We start from the raw sequence: 19,767 nt of genomic DNA, 5'->3' as shown, positions 1-19,767 counted from the left end.
ATTAATCCTTTTGAAATTATGAACAGGCATTCAATTAGTAGACGACTTCAATAAGAACGTGAGTAGATGCCTATACCATTTAACATTTTTACTTTACTTTCTATCTTAAATAGTTTAGTTAGATAAACAGTTATATTACAGTTGTTTTTCATGTGTTCTATTTCAAGAATGTATGCATTATTTATGATTTAAAATGCACATTTGAAGGATAATTTGTGTGTCAACAAAGACTTGTAGAAAAAAGATTAGGCTTAGGTAACAATGAGTACCTGAGTTCAGTGTTGCAAGCACACATATTTAAGCATACGGAAATCTTCTAATGTCATTTGTTATTTATCAGGCATGAAAGAAACTAATCATAGAAGTCAGATAATAAAACACAACATAAAATACATGTGAAAATGTAAAAAACTAAAACTGTATTTTAATTTTATTTCATATTTTCAAAATCTCATAATGCTGGAAACCTGAGATTTAGCTATAGTTTATTAGGCTAGAGAAAATAACATAGAACAAACTTTTAACATTAATTTAGAAGGTTCTAAAGGGGTTAAGCAAATGAAATGAAGATGAAAAGTATTTTTATTTTTAGCAGAAAAATCAATTTGTACTCAAAATTGATTCAGTAAAGATTTCAGAACTACAAAGATGAATTTTTACAATAAATACTGATTTTTCATGTACAACAGACCCATAATGTTTACTAAAAATATGTCCAACCTTGTAGAGATGTACTTTGTAAATACACAGTTCTAGTACATAAAGTACCATGATTTTCAAACTTGTGTAAAATAACTAACCTGTAATTGAAGGTTTAATGTTGTGGTTTTACTATCAGAAATACCATCCTATGGGTGGTTGTTTGGTCAAGATTTTATGAAACTGAAGTGTGCTTCTCTTTCTTGAATTTACTCAATTTCTTATAATTGTATCTTCATGAACAATTTCATGTGCTTTTGTATTTTGGGTTTGTTCCTTACTTCTCACTGGATCTTGTCTCACAACTTGCATCCTAGTGTTTAATATTCTTTCTCAAAGTTTCAGACTTTCTCTGTGGCAAATCTCTTTTCTGTTTTTTTATCAATTTTTAACACCATGATTTTGCTCACTTTGTATGCATACTGAAGTAAAAAGAAAATTGTGTAACTTACAAAGATCAAGTTCTATGCAATGAACTTGTGATTCCTTCTACAACACAACAATTTGGTTCCTAGTGTACACTCAGATTCTCTAGTAGATAAAGTCACTTTTCTTCTGAAATATCACAATGATTTTCCACTAGGAAAAGTCACTTAATTTCTGCATTAAACTCACTTCACCACAATTTCACAAGTTTTATAAATAAAATAAATAACTTTGCTAATGATAATAAATGAACAGAATTAATGTACATTATTAAAAAGCAAAGAAGTACCATTTGTCCATTAAGGAAGTGATTTAGTAAAGAATGCCAGAAAATAACTTACTTTTACTATTACTTTTAAATTTTAGCATGGGTCTACAACTTTTTCCATTTTGGTGTGATGTAAAGCTGTTATTTACACAATTAAAAAAAACAAACAAGTGGGCATGGGCACAAAATAAATGTTTTTACATGTATTGAAACTTTATTAGGAGCTTTCCTTTATGAAGTTAAAAGTTTCATCCAAATTTGTACTGTCTGATAATAAGCTTGGCTCTGTCAAAAGCAATAAATCACAGCAGGAGAAACCCAACAGCTCTTTCACACTGGGCTAATGTAAACAGCAGGATTGCTACCCGTATAATCAAGCTTGTGAATATTTAAACATTTTATTTTTATAATGTTTTATTTGGCTATGCTAAGAAATTTCTTATTTTGACAACATATAACAAAAAATAGAATATATACATAAAAAAAAAATACTATACGTAGTATATTTGAACTTGTTTGCACTTGAGTAAATATCAAAGATGTTCTTTCACAAGACTCACAAGTTTGGGTGTCTAAAAATAATGTAGCTTTCAAATATTCATTTTAGAAAACAAAGTATACACCATTCACTAGAATAGGGTGTCCCAAAATTACTATAATTTATCCAGCTTTCTAAGTAAATTACACATAGGTTAAAATTCTGTTGACAAGCTGACATTCTGTGGAGTTTCAAAAGCAAGTGGTTGTAACAACCATTACATAAAGGACAGTATATTCAGTACTCTTTTTACTGATTATAAACATCAGCCATGTAAAGTTGATTATCAAACAATTTTAAAGTCAGAAACAAAAGAAAGAGTTTCTGTGGAGGTTAGACAAATCTAATGATGCCTCAGGAAATTAAGGAGAGGTTCAATTTTTAAGATTCTTACTTGTAATTATGTATAGTCTGTGGCATCATTGTTTGGAAATTGTAAGAGCTTATTCTTGAAGATAAAAAATTCTGATTTTGAGAGCTCAGATGTATCAGAGATAAATGAAGATTGAGAATTTTTGAAATTAAGAAAACTTATATAAAATAAAAATCTAAACTATAAAACACATTTTTTGACCAACTTTATTAATATACATTCCAAATGTAATTAAACAGTTTTATTATGAATATAATACTATTAAATATCGCACGTGTAAAACAGCCAGGCCTGGAAGCAAATGATTAACAACCAACTTCCTATTAAAAACCATTTGTTGAAACTGGTTCAATAAAAATATTTATATAAATTATCAAATTTTTTATACTGAATCTAAATATATTTAAAAGAAAAACAAGTTAAATATGATATCAACTGTTATAAGTTGTAGTGAATTAATTCATACATTTCTTTGTTTATAGAAAATATCTTTCAGTCTTTTCATACAGACAGACATCATTCTTGGTCAGTGTTCTTTGCCATTTATTATGATGCATTTATACAAGTTTTACTTTAAGAATATTTAACATTTGTAATTCACATTTTTTTAAACAAACGAAAGGATTTAACACAAAAACTAATCTTTTAAAATATAGTTATCTTTTGACTCATCGTTTAACTGTCCTTATAATGCACAAAGAAATTAAACTTACCTGATAGTCAACTAATAGTTCTGGACCTTTGAAATATCTAGATGCCACTCGGACATTGTACTCTTGACCTGCATGATAGAATTCGGCCAATCCCCAGTCTATGAGCCGAAGCTGATAAGACAAAAATCATATTTCTGCCTATTTTGTAACTTTATTACACATATTATAAAAGAAATAGACATTCACAAAAGCAAAAACTACCATTAAGACACTAAACATACACATGTCAGAATTTAAGTACATCTCAATGCAATGTTTTTGAGTTCCATTTTGAATCTTGCATCAGCATTCTTCAAAAACATTGTAATTTCTATTGGGTGTTAAGCAAAACGTCTGAAGATGTACAAATATTTCCAAAATATTTATTCAGAAATTCAGACCAATAGTTTGAAAGATCAAAATATAACTAGCATTTATTTCTAGTCACTACTCATCAGTTAAATTTAACCTTAGAATTACCAAAGAGGTTCATACCACATCAGTTTTTTTTAATCAGAACTTTTCATACAACAAAATGATTATGGGTTCATGACTTTTGTTTACAGAATCCATAAATAACAAGTCACACAAAAATTAAAAATACATACAAACATGGTAAACTTATTTCAAAATAAGTTTGATAAAGGAACTCAAATGGTCTTTCAAAAAATAAATTTAAGTGGATTATCTAGATAAATAGTCAAGTTATGCATACATTTCAATATTGCTATCTTCATGCCATAAATTAGAGTCCAACTGAGCTAGGATGTAAGTACCAAAGTACAGGAAGTTAAAGACACACCAAAGCAGTTTAATGCCATACTCAGCATTTATACTCTAGAAATGGACAAATTATTTGAGTGCTACATTTATAACACTCATTTTTAAGCCCAACATTTTGGGTGGGTATCTTTGCTCATAACATTCCAAATGACATCAAATAAAGAAAAATAATATAACACTGAAAACATCTTGTAAGTAACCATGCTTATAAGAAGTTTATATTATACTTGAAGATTTCATAACACTCAGTTTCTTTGAAATTGGTGAAGTATCCAAGTCTGTAATTTAAAAAAACTATCCTCCTTTAAGAAGCTCTCAAAGAGAAAATGTCCCATCTTGGAGGGAGACTGCTCCATATCTGATCCAAGTATACAGTGTCACAAATATAAATAGCAGAAAAACATGAAATAATCCCAGAAAATATATATTTCTGATGAATGAGACTGTTGGGTGTCAAGTGGCTGGGGCTCAACAGATTGAACAGGTAATTCAATCTCATATAACACCAGGTAGTACTTGGAATGATACATCAGACCTGTGGTAGTTAGAGGATAGCCTGACTTCTTGCAGTAAGAAGTGTGATAAACCAGCAACACCTGCAGAATGCCATCACCCTATCCTTAAGTGAGTGGTATGATTCATCACTCAGGAGAACAGGCCTCTATAATCCACTAATAGCCAATTAATAGTGTTTTCTGTTGTTATGAAAAACAGAGCTACCACACTGACAGAATCAACCAACAAACAACTGGTGGCATCTGGAATTGTACATCAGATCCATGGTAGAAAGAGTCTTAACACCATGGAGAAGAGATGGGTAGCCCTCTCTGTCTGCTTCACTCATATTAGTTTATGGTCTGGGACAAACAACAGTTATAAAACAAAAACTACTAGCAATCCTGTGGAATACCCCATCTTTACAGTGTTTATAAGCCAAACCTGTGATGTAACTGTTTATTCAAAGATAATAATAAACTATAGATGCACCACCAACACCTGATGGCATCTGGAATTGTACATAAGGTCTGCAGTGGGAAGAGTTAAAACATAATTGGCACTTGGTATGGTTCAGGAGGGACAATGCAGATTTTCAAAAAAAAAAAAATTACTGGTCAGAAAGCCCCAGAAAAGTAAGAAATCTTCTGTGGTTGGGAGGTGAGGAGCAACAGAGCAACCTTTCACAATAATAAAATGTGAAAATTTAAATAAATAGTAAAAACTAAGTCAGTAGTATAATGGAAAACATCAAAAAATCTGCAAACAAAAACCAGCATGTCTGTGTGGTACCACTGTCAATTGAGATGTGATTAATGTGTGCAGATGTGAAGATGGCACTGTTTATGAAAAGGGTGATGTTGTGCTCCTATTCGTGGAGAGCTGTTGCAATATCATTTGCATGAGGATATTTGGAAGTGAGAGATGGAATGCTAGTGGCATGCACTAAAAATATGTACTAATAGAGGGCAATTCTAGTTAAGAAAAGCTATTTTGTAAGGAGGTAAGACAATGTATCAGGTATACTGTTCATCTGAGAATTTTCAAATTTAATTTTTCAAACTTCAAATTCTTTTAAATAAATATTTTTTTTGATCAGTAAAACTTCAAACTTTATCTGTTATTTTTTCTCTATTCTAACTCTGCATGGACTTGGTAAATTACACCAACCATGTTAACTCAATACAAATATTCAAAATAAATCTATTTTACAATACCCTCCAAATAACTACAGGTTGCAACAAAAATATACAGTTGTTTGATATAAATAGCTTAAAGCTCATTACTGTCTATACTCAGTTTTATTGTTTTATTGCCTTGGGAACTATTTATAATTACTAATCTTGCCACACAAGTCATAGGTCCTTTGGGAAACACTTAACTCATGTTATCATATTGACCCATGCCACACTTGCGAATATATTTCATGATGAAGTTTCTTATGATCATGTTACATTATCTAACCTAACAAGTTTCTAATTTTTACATTTTACCTACTTTTATAATAACAAATAAAGAATAGATATGACAAACAAGAAATAAAGTACCCCATGGATGTTCTTTTTTTTTTTCTGTTGTTGTTGAAGAAATGTAATCCTACTTTTTTATACTAATGCTGTTACAACACTAAATAATTTTATATTAATTAAATAATGTATTAAAGAACACACAGTAATAATAAGTAAAAAACAGAATGTTCAACAACTATCATAAATTATCTGGCTTTCTAACTGTGTGATGAGAGCCATTAAAAATCAGCTAAACTCACTGATGAGTTCCTTGTGGGAAAAAAAAAGTTTGAAAACATATTATACAATTTGACAGTCTAAAATTTTGGCTTACTCTTGTGTGGCAAGAGGAGTTCAATTTTCTAAGTTTATGATTCTGTAACCAAATATGATTTAAAGCTACAAAGATGCGACTCTTTCTTAGAAATATCTATATTATAATGAGTAAATTACATTAAATTTTGTACTCCAGAGAAAAATGGTAAATAAATTCAAGTAGAGAGAACAAATATGATGATTCTCTTGGATAGACTGGGATTTTTTTTAAATACTTGTATACTTAAGAATTCAAAACTTGTATAACATTAAAATTTGATTTACTAGCTACATTTTTATGGCACATTTTTTCTTATACACTGATAATAAAATAGTTTAAATATTATACACAATTCTTCTGAAAAAAGTTGTGACTTTGACTAACCTATAGAAAGAATTATTAGCTTTTACTTTCTCAAATATGAAACAAATCCCACAAAACTTACCCTTCTATTTTCATGATCTATCATGACATTATGAGGCTTTACATCTCTATGCATGATACCCATGTTATGACTGTAATCCAAAGCCTAATGCAAAGAAATTGTATAACCTCATTACACATCACATGTATGTAAAAAACAAAAAAATGAGTTGAATCCTAATTAAACAATGGACTAAAGTTATTAATTGAAAAATGTAAATTCAAATTTTTCTTACACTTCACTTAAACAAAAATAACAAATCTTGTTTGAACAAAATTTTAGAATCATGAAAGATATTTCTAAATAATTATCAAAGATCAAGCTCGAAGCTTATGCTTAAAGTATTATTGGTTTCATTTACTGAAAGAAACATTTTTTCTCACTTTCTTTTTCACATCTAGATGTATTTCTACCTTAAGAGTGAAAATAAAGGCCTTCCACTCAACATTAAAAATTCATCAGGTTAGCTAAAATACAACAGATACAGTAGTAGTTGAGAAACTATTTATATTACCAAACTGTAATAACATAAACTGTTACAATGTGAATAAGATTAAGTTGGTGAAGTGAATGCACCACCTATAAAGTTGAATCCCATAAAAATATAACTGTAGTACTTATATTATCAAACAAGCTTTGAAATCTAACCCAAAGAAATATCTTAAAACCAATCTGACCTTGACAGCTTAGCTAAAAACAAGTTTCTAGATGCATCCAGCTTTCACATTTCCATTATTTTGCTATTCATTATACATTATTCTTATTAGTAGTAGAAATTTCTATAATAATAATAATAACAAATATATATATATATATTTATATGAAAAAAGTTCAAAAATTTCCTACTTGCTACTATTTACAATAAATATATCTAACTTTTCATAAATTTTGTAATAATCTTTATGAGACCTACAAATGGATTAATGATTTAAAACAAAAATATTTTTCAAAAAATTATTTTCACAATTATAAGTACATATTAGTAAAAAACATTATGTTTCACCACAAAAATATTTTCTTCAGATGTTCATTCTTTACCTTGAGTAGTTCAAAAAGGTAAAACCTGATATCAAAATCTGTTAATGTCTGATACAACTGCTGTAAGAAAAAACAAAAATTGAAACTTTATATAAGCTGATCAATCCCTTTCTATTTAGATAACTTAAAATCACACATTTAACACTATCACAGAATAAAAGTCCTGTATCACACATTAAGCACCAACATAAAATAAAAATAATACATCACACACAAGCATAACTGCAGGGAGAAATTATTAAATCACATAATGTGTACCATCCCAAAGTCAAGCATTAGAAAAAACAATTAAGGTTATTTCAGTTGTTAAATATTTCATTTAGGTAACACTAACCCTTAGAACTGGGCAAATCTACTTGCTGAGGAAACACTGTTAAACAGTTCTTATAACCTTCATGTTAAACACGAAACAAAAGTATGATGCTGAAATCTCTAAAAGTACACTTTCAGTCATATATGTCATTATTAATAGTTGAGATAAAGAAATGTATAACATAAAACTGCTTTAGTACTATAACTTTACTTAGGAGTGATAAAAAGATGTGAAAATTAGTGCACATGCTCCTTGTGAACATCCTTATATCTTGAATTAAAAACTTTGAAAATTTTCTGCAATGTTAATTAGCTACAGACAATTTAAATTAATTTCTTCCATAGTGGTAGACTCATAATGAGACAACTGGTAAAAATTATGAATTTAAAATGTTCACTATATGGAAGAGTGTAATATCAACAAGTGTGATAAATTTCATGCTGATATTGGCTTTCACGGTTGAAGTTATCATACTAATAAATTGGTGACCTTAATGAAAAATGCATTTGGAAAAAATAACAGTTGAGACAAAAATAAGTTATGTAGGAAAAAATTAAACTTTTGATTTAAGGTAAATTTGGAAAATGTGACTTCTGAAATATGAGGGGCAATCTTTAAGGGTCAGTGCTACATTAACATTGAAGGGCATTCATACATTATTCATACATTATTAAGGTTCATGATACATTAGGAGAAAATTTGGTCTAAAAATTCTAAAATATATCAATTCTGAAACATATGCAAACAAGCAACAACATTAAAAGGGTAAGTGAATGATATACTTCATTTCTTCATTAAAAACACTCAGATAGACAGACTTTCATCAGCTTAATTGAATTTTCCTAAAGTAGAATTTTAAAGGCACTAAAAACGTCTTTTCACAAACTAAATTGTTTAATAAAGTACCTATAATTAACTTTTACGTTAATCAGTGTCACATACAATAATCAAGTAATGGAAGTTACTATTAGATCAATTAAAATTATGGTTTCCAATTATTAATGTTACTATTAAACTTAGTGTCACAAAAATAGACAACTAAGTGAAATCAGGATTTTTTACTACCACTACTATTTTCTATTATTACAGCTATCCAAGTAGAAGTAATATTCCTCTTTTTTTTTTCTGTTAAGAAAGAAGCTATAAAATATCTAAAATATTTGTTCCTTTTAATATGTTTTTATTTTACGTTTCTTCAGCCTTGTTACTCCGGGCAGAGGGATTTAATGGTTTGAGGTTTGGTTTCCCATTGCCACCAAATTTGATTGGCCTATTTTATCATTTGTAATGACAAAGTTACTAAGGCTTTCTCACACTATAAGTAATTCTGAACAGTTTACTACAGGAAATGCTCTCTGGAAACTTTTTTTTCCTTGAACTTCTGACTCAAAGGAATGAAACTGTCAGTGAGCACTTCTTCTTGATTAGCCAATAAGAGAGAAAGAAGTTTGCTAGCAGCAATCTCCATCAATTTATTTTTCTTTTGTATATACAATAGTTTGAGAAACACTGAAGTAATTGATTATTACATGTATTTAATTAGTGTGGTCTTCAACTGATCAATTAGCAAATACTACTAATCACTCAGCTGTAAGTACTTCCCTCCATGTGATGCGAGTTAGAATATGTTATGTTTTTCTAATAGGTACATTCTGAATTATTATGATTGTTTAATAATCAGTGACAAACTTTTCAAATTTTGCTCACAAAACAAATATATAAGATCTATCATTCACGTTAATTTTTTTATTGCACATAAATTGAACTCGTACAATAACTTACACACGTTCATCCACAGAATTTTTTGTGTAATTTTACTTCAAGAATTCTATGTGAAAAGGCATTTATGGTGTCAGAGCAAATAGAATGGGTAGTACCTAATAATTCTTAGCCTTTGACCCAGAGAGACCCAATGGCTAAAAAAATTAATGGACAGAAAATATTCTTTTCTACATATTCCAGTGTAAAATGAAGCAGGTTATGGCTTATAAAAAACAAAAACTACCACTTCTCAAAGAGGACAGAAAGGGATTCTAATATGAATTACACAAAACTTATGAACAAACCATAAACCTCAAAAGATTTTTAATCTATTTTGACAATCTTTTCATTCATTATCATCTTTTATTACTAAATTATGTCTATGTGAAAACTACAGGAATACACTTCTAAGACAAGATATCAGGTAAGAATGTTTGGGATCAGTGAGTGTGGTAAATTAGCAGTTATGTGATAGCAAACCATTCAGATGACACAAAAATTTTTCCAATTGTGTGTGTACAAGTTATTATAACTCAAACACACATAAGTATAATAATCTTTTATCCATTAAAACCTTATAGTAGTTATAAAAGAAACTGTTAACCAAAAACAGAACTGAACTCTTAAAAAAAAAAGGGGGGTAACACTTTTCAAGTATTGTAAAACAAATCTTTTTGTTTTGGATGGATGTGGGTGAGGAGCCATAGATTGCCTTTGGTACACATAGGGTAAAAATAATATACAAGAAGCAAACAGGGCCCTCTTTTATTTTTATTCATTTTTTCTTGTAAGCATTTTTATATGAAACTAAACATTGAATTGTTTCACATTAACAACATATTACAATTATTTCTTTTATTGTAAAGTCCTATATTTATTATAAAGCTGAAATCCTTTTTTCTTTACCAATAACTCCCAATAAGTAATATGTAGAAGCAGATTTATCTTTTCATAGTTGATGAAAACATATATGACAGATAAAAAAGACACACTTAGAACATGACATCAGACTTGTTCTCAAGTACAATCTAGATATTATGTAGAAAGTGTGCATCATTTTTCATGCAATTTGGTTAGGCATTTTAATTGTGAAAACAAAACAAAGAGAGGGCTATAAAGTCATCCTGCTGGTTCAGAAAAGTTTATGGCATGAAACATGTATAGTGGAATTGCATTTAGAACTTTAGACCCTCTGATCCACATCTTAGCATGCTAACCACTAGGACACACCAAACCCAAATTCTTTAGAAGTAGATGGTTTAAGTAGCAAGTAACATTACACAAGAGATTGCTTTGGAATTCTCAAATGGATGTTAATTTTCGAAGTAGCAAGTGGCAAAATAGAAAACAATGGCTGACTGAGAATTTTCAAAAAGTATAGCCAACCATATATATTAACTTTAGATCAAATGGTGGAGCCAGCTAATACCACCCACTGCAATTTGGGCTTTGCATGGCTCTTTGAGATAAATAACAGAGTTAACTTTCACATCTACAATGTACCAAAAGCTAATTTCTAAATTAATTTCAAGGTAAAGTCTACTGTAAGATTATAGCTTAAAATTACCACCAACAGTATTTTAAAGCAAAAAGGAACTGCCACACTTTATTTAAACAACATAATCAAACATGAAACTAATAAAATTACTTTATTACCTTTAAATAATATACATAACCAACAATATATTTTGATTATCTAAATGCATGTATGAAAAGAGAATTCTGAGTGTAATAACCATGAAATCAAAATTTTACAATCCACATAAGAATGAAATGGTGGCTTATGACAACAACAAAAAAAATGCAGAAAAGAAAACATCAGCTTTTAGACAATATATTTTTGCTTTTTAGTTTTAGAAGCTTAGAAATTGTAAAAAGCTTAATATTCACATCCAATATTATTTTTAACAAATTAGTTTCAACTCATAATCAGGTTTTATAAATCTTAAAGTCATTGATATAACTTATAAATTCTTGAAAGCTAAATTCTACAGTTAATTACCCACTACATTAAAGGTATATGCTGATTTTATTAACATGGTTTCTTTTTAAATTATAAAGCACTAACCTTAAAGTCTGTGTTGTTGACATGTTCAAATATTAGTGCGGGTGTTCTTAACTGCAAGAAAATAATTGAAGCCATTTTAATATTTTTTACAAAACTAAAATCTGCTACATTTTTTTTTAAGAAGTAAGCCAGAATATAACATTAGTTTCAATGAAATGTAAAATTACATTTGAACTTTACCAACAGAAAGTAATAATTAAACTTCAATTGCATGACTGAAGAATACAAAGCAAAAAAAAAATTTTTTTTTTACTTAATAATTAGCACAGCAGTTCTTTACCTTTTTCAAATGTGACCCATGAATGTGGATTGCAAGGCTAACTCGGTAACTCATCCCTTCAAATAGTTAAGATATAATATAATGACTACAAAGGAAAGTTAAAACAGTCACTGGAAGCCTTTGGCAACCCAGTTTTGTATCACAACTCAAGGTTAAGAACCACCGAACTAGCGTATACAAACTTTTGAAATTACTTGCATCAAAATTTTTTTGCTTATATAATTTCATATTTATGATACAGAATATTTTTTAAAAAATCAACAAAACTACACTTACTACAGGATCTTTAACAACAGCTTGTAAATTGATTATATTGGGTCCTCCTCTTAGATTTTCTAGAATTTTAATTTCACGTTTTATTTTCTTTTTCTTAACAGGCTGAAAAAAAAATTGATTTAAGTACAATAATTTGAAAATTAAACAATTGTAAAAATTAGCCATTTGGATAGCAATTTGAGAAAAATGAGCCCTGAATTAGATGCTAATGAACAATTAAGAAATGTTACTGCAAGTCACATCCTAGGTTTGGCTTAAAAGCTAAATCACAGGACACAGTGCACTAAAAGTCACATCTTAGTTTGGTTTAGGAGCTGAAGCAAAGGATAGTGTGTCATTGTAAGTCACAATCTGGTTTGAAAGCTAAACCACAAGCTGTTTCTTTGTAAATCACATCTTAGCCCTAGTATAAAGTTAAAGCACAAGATGTTATGTCACTGCAAATTATCTTAACTGTAGTATGGAAATTAAAGCAGAGAATGTAGCATTATTGTATATCGCATCTTAACTCTGGCATGAAAGCTGAAGCACAGAATATGGTATCATATCTTAGCACTGATACAGGAATTGTATCACATGAAGTAGTGCCACTAAGTTACATTTTTAGTTCAAGTACAAAACCTAAAGCACATAATTTAATGTAACTAAATCAAATCTTAGCTCTGATGCAGAAACTAAAGTACAGGATGTAGTGTTATCACTACAAGTCATATCTTATTTGAAGTAGAACATAAAATAAAATTCAATGTAACTGCAAATCATGCCTTAGCCTTGGAGAACTAGTTAAAGAACAAGATTTACTATCATTGCATGTTACTTTTTAGCTTTGGTGTAGAAACTAAAGCACAAATTTAGTGTTACTACAAATGACATTAAATTTGAAAATAGTAATGTGCAAGTTTTAGTATCATCACAAAATCACATCATAGTAGTGAAAAAGCAAATTTACAAAATTTAAAATTTCAACTACATTTGCTCTCTCGAAAAGTTATCTTAATAACTGAGTAAAAACAAAGACACAAAATTTAATTTTTCTCCAAGATTAATTTCTATTCTATAAAATATCATGGTCTATGTCAGATTTCCAGAAATGAGGTATCTCATAGTTTATTGGTTATTTCAAATTTGAAATTTAATTTTCCTGTAATTATTCTCTAATATACGGTATGTTTGAGAAACTGAAGGCTTAAGCTTACAGCATTCAACTCTTTATTTTTGCATGTGTATTCTGTAAATAAACAAGTCTTCTCATATATGCCACCCACATTTTAAGTTCTGATTTAGAAGTAAAAAAAGCACAGCAGGAACAGCTTGTGTTATTTTATGACAATATTTAAAAGCCAGAATCATTTACAATTTTAGTAATTATAAGATCAGCATGCCTCAAAAATAATTTTGTTTGAACACTAAATGTCAAAATAAATTCAATGCAATTATTAACATCAAAACTGCTAGCAATTAGTGAATTTTAATAGTCAACTTATTTAAGGATTTTCAGTAGTTTGGATCTCAAAAAAAAACATTAACAGAGTAACATTAATTGAATTTATTTACAAAATACTGCATACATAATATTAATCATAAATAAAACAACATATTTTAGATGTTATCCAAAATTTTATCATGATTAGCTAAAGAGCATACCATGACAAAAATAGGAGAAAAATATTTAGGATGAATCAACTCCAAAAGTCAAATTTTTGCTGTTAGCCAAAGTACGTTAAGTATCAGAAAGTAAGTTCATGAGAGAATTTTATTCATTTAAGTCTTAGTATTATGTTTTTTAAATTAAACTTTGAAAATATGCATGGTTCTAGTTCTTAACCACCACTATTTTATAGTGATGTTCCAAATGTATTCTCAAGTTGGCTGGTATGGGTATTGAAACTTTAATTAAAATAAAGTACAGAACATTTTGACCTTCTTAGGTCATCTTCAGGTTAACGAAGAGTTAATATTTATTTGATATTTTGGTTCCCTTATAGAACCAAAAAAATCATTTTCATTTTAATCTGGAAACATCCTACTTAAAGAACAAAGACAGACCCCTACCTACTTATTCTATCTTTTATGCTTAGGAAACTAGAACCACACAAATTTTAGACTTTATATAATTTGTTTAAACTCTGGAGTCTGAGATATTTCAAGGAACAATATACTTTTTAATTTTATAAAACTATCATCAGAGAAGTTTGTTCTATAATTTGTGTAATAAGATAAACAAAATAAACTACTATTAAGTGTAATTTATTCAATATTAATATTTCTAAACAATGTAGAAAGAAAAAAATGTTAAATGTTCAACTTCTAGAGAAAAGCTTTTTTTATAACCACAAATTCCTTTAAACTTTCATAAATTTAACCTACACTGTATTATCTACTTATTAATTTTTATTCTGATAACTAAGTTTTCAAAAACATTCATCAACACTTTGTCACATAAGATATGTGAAATTTATCTCCTGTTTTTCAAAATAGTTTGTTTCTTTCCTGTACCAATTCTTTCTTCATGGCATAAAAAATGGTAAAATATCTTACAACCACATGAAATACACAAATACTGCTTAACACAATGAAAAAAATCCATAATATTGGAAGTGTAACCTTTGTCTGTTAGAACACAAAACTATTTGAAAGTTAACATTTTCTTAAATGGAAAATGTATTTCCAATAACCTACAGCTAGTTTCCTTTGATTGCCAACTTAAGTATTGGTCTGACTTTTTTCTCACTTGCTCCAGTCTTTTATTCTCCACCTAACGACCCTACTTCATGACACTCTCCATCTATGTCAATACGACTTCTGTCCTGTTACTGTATTTAAGCACCTCATTCAAACAATATTATCATTTTTTTTATACTGAGCTAATCCACAATCTCTAAAAACCTCTTAGTGGGTAGGAATGGCAGGAGAGTGAAGACTAGGTAAGTATTATTTGAAATAAATTTTTGATTCAAGAAAATGTTAACTTCCAAAATACACCTCTCCTCACACTACAGCAAAAATCCCACACTGATAAGATGGAAAGACTGATAGGGGCATTACCACATGATCCATCACCACAACTGGCCACACTCCAACCACGTAGCTGAAATTCCTTTATTCAGGGTTGGAATTATAAGACCATATTCCCTAAATTCGATGTTGGTAGCAAGAGCATGTGGACCACTATATGTATACATACTTGTGAATGAATTCCAATCTGTAATCCTAGAATGACATATTTCAAGCCACTGGAATCATGACAAAAGGGTAAGCAAAACCGAAGCAGGCAAACTCTCTTCTCAAAGGCACCAACCTAAACTTGGAAAAATAGGATCCTGTATGCCATACTCAACCTGAGGTAACAAAACTCATCCAGTAGGAATTATGAATTCTCATATCTTCTCCCCAACCATGTGGTCAAGTTAAATTCCATTTATCCCCACAATTAAGAGGACAATGTGAAACAAACTGTGCTTAAACAAGGACATAGGATGGGACCCCTCTGCATTTGGAATTACAAAAAGACAATGAACCCTCTTCCACGAAAAATGTACTGAAACAATGAAGATCAAAACAATGGGCCATGCTCAACCCAACCAGATAACTGAATGTCAAATTTGAACCAACATTATTAGTAGAATCCCATGTAGACTTGTTCCTCTTCTACTAACATCCGGGGAAAAACATTCAGGATCTCAGATAGGAAGGCCCCCGACTTCACCCTCTTCTCAAAAAAGTGAAGGAAATTCAATCAAACACCCTGGAAAAATAACCTCTGCCAACAACAAAAATGACTATAAACTGGGTGTGGTAAGAACTCCCTAGTTCCACCAGTATAATATGGGTTGGTGGGAGGTAATGTGCACTGGGTAGTCTTGAGGAACAATTCTGTGTAAACAGTGCAATATGTGAACATAGTTCCCAAAATTATTACTGTTTTTTTTAAGTAAACTTATCCCAATTTATTCAATCCACTGATAAGCAGAGACAGGCAGGATTCCCTTTCACTTTATTCATGATAGTCCATGAGCTGCAGTCCAGAATAGTACACTAATACCAACTAGTCCATCAAAAGGTGGTCTTATGTAACATTTCATTTCTACAGAGTCTGATGCAACCTAGATAAAGTATATTCTGTTAATGGTTATTAGTGCATGTTTGATTTGATAAAAGTATACCTGTCTCAGTAACACATACCACAGAGTGGTATCTTGTGAAAACAAGGTAAAGGATACTGGAAAGATAAGAAACAATATTTGAAATGAAGATATTCACCCTAATTTATAATCTAGCAGATTATATAGAGTAGCTGCAAACACTCAAAGAAAGATACTGTCAGATCATGCAAATAATGTAACATAAAAGTATTACTGGAGATAAACATACCAGCTCATACAATGTTCTCCAGCAAGCAATTCAACCTGGTCATTAAGGGCATAGCAATGTGATAAATTTGATGAACATGTGACTTACAGAAATCTCTTTGCCTCCAAAGACAGCCATAAAAAGCAACATGGATCAATTTCTGTATGTAACTCATCAAGATAACTTGGGATAAATCCTGTAAAACTGAATGATCCCAATGAATAAAAACTTATTATTTACCACCTCTAAAAGCATTAATATGGGCAACATAACACCTCAAGGCAATCATTAGACATAAATAATTGGGATCTGATAGGTTATACAGATGAGAAATAGTCAGATTAATCAGTGAAAAGGACTTATTCCATCCCCTGACTGCCAGTGTCTTGGGTACAAAATACCTTTCTGGAAATAGTATGACAGGATCCTGTGCACATGAAGTGCAAAAAACCCTGACCAGCAACATCTGCAGGCCAGCAGCAACAGAAAATAGACCTTAAGAGAAAGGTGACACATTGTACATGAGGAAAAGGGTTCAAATAGATGCCAAATAAAAAGCATTGTAATTCGATCTTAATATCACAATTATATAACTGAAATGGTCTTTTGAAACAAAGGACCCAAAATAACTTGAAGAGTCTGGAAAGCACTGGGAACTCAAATAATTTCCATACCTAAAGGAAGATGATAAGGCCACTTTATATAAGAAGATTATGGAAGGTAGTAAACTTATGTCAAAGAGCCAGGTAAAAAAGACAAGCTATGGTTGGCACTTCCTGAGGAAGTGGGTTTAATCTCTTGACAACTCCCTATTGCTGATATATTTGCCATTTCTGTTAATAAATGTCCATTGTGAAACTACACATGGCAACCTTAGAAATTAAAACCAGGTGTCATGTGAAGGGCCACATAATGTCCATGCATGAAGCTTGAGCTTGGGATGGCTGGCTGTATGATGTCAGGTCACAATTATCTCAACAGAAACAACTAGAGAAAGTGGCAAAGGTGAGCACTTTTAAAGGTACCACAGAAGCACAAACCAGAGTTAAACCAGCTGGTCCAGTGCTACCAATAGAACATGATAAGGGGTTGAAATAATCATGGCTAGGACTTAATGTAACAGACAAATCAGTAAGAAGACACAGAGATGCAATCCTGTCCAGTCCTGACCACATGCCAATGCCTGAGAGCAAAGTACTATAGACCAAATTGCTGGTAGTTGATTGTTCCAATAAATGGCAGACACACTGACCACTGTTGCAAAACCAAGAGCATATCAAATATTAAACCTCATGATGCAGCATTTGTTTCATACAGATTCCAGTTGGATAAAGACAATTGATCTGCTACCAAAGTCATCATCCATGGAACATGGCAAGCTAGTAAGATGATTTGATAGAAGAAGTAGGCCTAATAAAGAAATTCCAAAGTTTGAAAACAGAGATATGGGCCTTGTATTCCCTTGGTGGAAAATGTAAAACATCACCTTGGAATTGTTGGGGTGAAACATGATGATTTTTCCCCTTATTAAGGCTAACTGTGAGATATTATCCTTTGAAACAAAAGTTCTAAAACATGAATGTGTAGTAGGGAAGCCTCACTGTCTATCCATATGCTCTGGAATTCCTGACTATCGATATATGAATCTCATTGCTGAAGTGAAGCACCTGTGAAAAGACAGATCTTTGGATAAGGTGGCAGCAGAAGAACACCTATCATAGTATTCTTCCAATCTAATCACCACTTGATATTGAAGATGTTGATCCTGAAAAAGAAGACTGGAGAATCTACTGGATCATTGGTCATGTAGAGACCACTGAAAAGAGCTCATATGCACTTTCATCCCAAAGGAAAGAGATTCAAGTAATGCCCATATCCCCAAAAGAGAAAGAACTATTTATGAATATGGAGGAGACATGAATAAGAGTCAAGCTACTTGTTCCACAGCATAAAGCCAAACAGTAGTCAGCTGAGCCCAAATGAAATATGTGTTGAAGAAAGACATTTGATGGATGATATACTGAGTTTGATTAAGAATGGATTTTTCAGCTCTAATAATAATAAAATCTGCCTTGATTGCTTCTGAAAGTAAACTCTGGGTGCAATGTTCCAACAATTGATGAGATGGTCCAGAAGTAACAAGTCATTGCCAGATAGTGGCAGGATGACTCTGCTGTGGAAAAATGCAGACAGGCATTTGGAAACACTAAATTTGGTCATCCAGATCATTTAAAGTACTTGATGGAATCATTCTAATTTTGCATTGGCATTTTTTGCCAGGACTGTGGACCAAGGACCAGACATAAATCTCTCATCTTATTGGGCACAACACACAGGCAGGAATTAAACCCTTGAAGAACAGGGACAACTCTCTCAACTATAGAGGACCTGTAGCACCAACAGATCCATGGTAAAGGTTTTCCACACATTCAAAAATTCTCAAAGCCAAGCCTTCAACAGTCCACAGAGACATAAGGTAGTTACCACTGCCAACATTCTAACAGAGTGGAAAAAACCTTGTGAATATGAACAGGATCTACTCTGGGTATTACTGAACAAAGGAGCAAATGTTGGGGTTGGAAGACTCAAATAAGAGCGAAGTAAAAGTCGAAGAAAGTCAAGAAGCCAGTGGCAATAAGGTGAATGGAGATGAGCAACATCAGCCTTCAATTTAAAAGACTCTCAAATGCCCACAAAATTTAAAGGTTAGAGAAAGGGTGCATCATGTAAATCATGAAGGAAGATGCAAACAATGGCCCCAACTCCTCAAACTGATATGGAAATTCCTGAGAGACTTTCAACAAAAGTTGGAAGGATGATATCTAAGAACTGTAGTTAGAGTCATATGAATTCAATGAAATTGTGGTATTTCAAGTCGACCAAAGACTCTGTTCTGAAATACCACATTTCCAGTAATGGGTCTCTTCTTTGAAAGTCTAAATATGCATCTACCTAGCAGTGGTAGGCTAAAGCATGTAGTTCTGGCAATCATAGTGGACAAGGCACAAATGTTCCTTCACACATCTTTGCATGAACTGACATATCAGGGGGAAGGAAGGAGAACTCAATATCCATCCTCATACTTTTCTGCCATCAAGGAAGATGTAGGCTCAAAAGCAACTAGGGAAAGACTCAAAACATCACACATTCAACTGACCA

At 31.1% G+C, this 19,767-nt stretch overlaps 1 protein-coding gene across 8 annotated transcripts in view; it reads right to left on the bottom strand.

Annotated features, from left to right (window-relative positions):
- The window catches only part of LOC143236032 (casein kinase II subunit alpha-like), a 45,636-nt gene that overhangs the window by 16,410 nt on the left and 9,459 nt on the right, over positions 1–19,767 (bottom strand). For 5 of the 8 annotated variants that reach the window (XM_076474258.1, XM_076474259.1, XM_076474256.1 and 2 more), the window contains exons 4-8: positions 12,259–12,360; positions 11,703–11,753; positions 7,561–7,620; positions 6,544–6,627; positions 3,018–3,128 (exon numbers count right to left, since the gene is read on the bottom strand). In XM_076474258.1, the coding sequence (XP_076330373.1) occupies positions 3,018–3,128; positions 6,544–6,627; positions 7,561–7,620; positions 11,703–11,753; positions 12,259–12,360 (408 nt within the window). The remainder of the gene's footprint in view (positions 1–3,017; positions 3,129–6,543; positions 6,628–7,560; positions 7,621–11,702; positions 11,754–12,258; positions 12,361–19,767) is intronic. The other 3 variants (XM_076474262.1, XM_076474257.1, XM_076474263.1) reach the window with 1 other exon arrangement.

The sequence above is a fragment of the Tachypleus tridentatus genome, chromosome 13, assembly GCF_004210375.1.
Source record: "Tachypleus tridentatus isolate NWPU-2018 chromosome 13, ASM421037v1, whole genome shotgun sequence".
NCBI lineage: Eukaryota > Metazoa > Arthropoda > Merostomata > Xiphosura > Limulidae > Tachypleus > Tachypleus tridentatus.
This window is presented reverse-complemented; position numbering and strand designations above follow the sequence as displayed.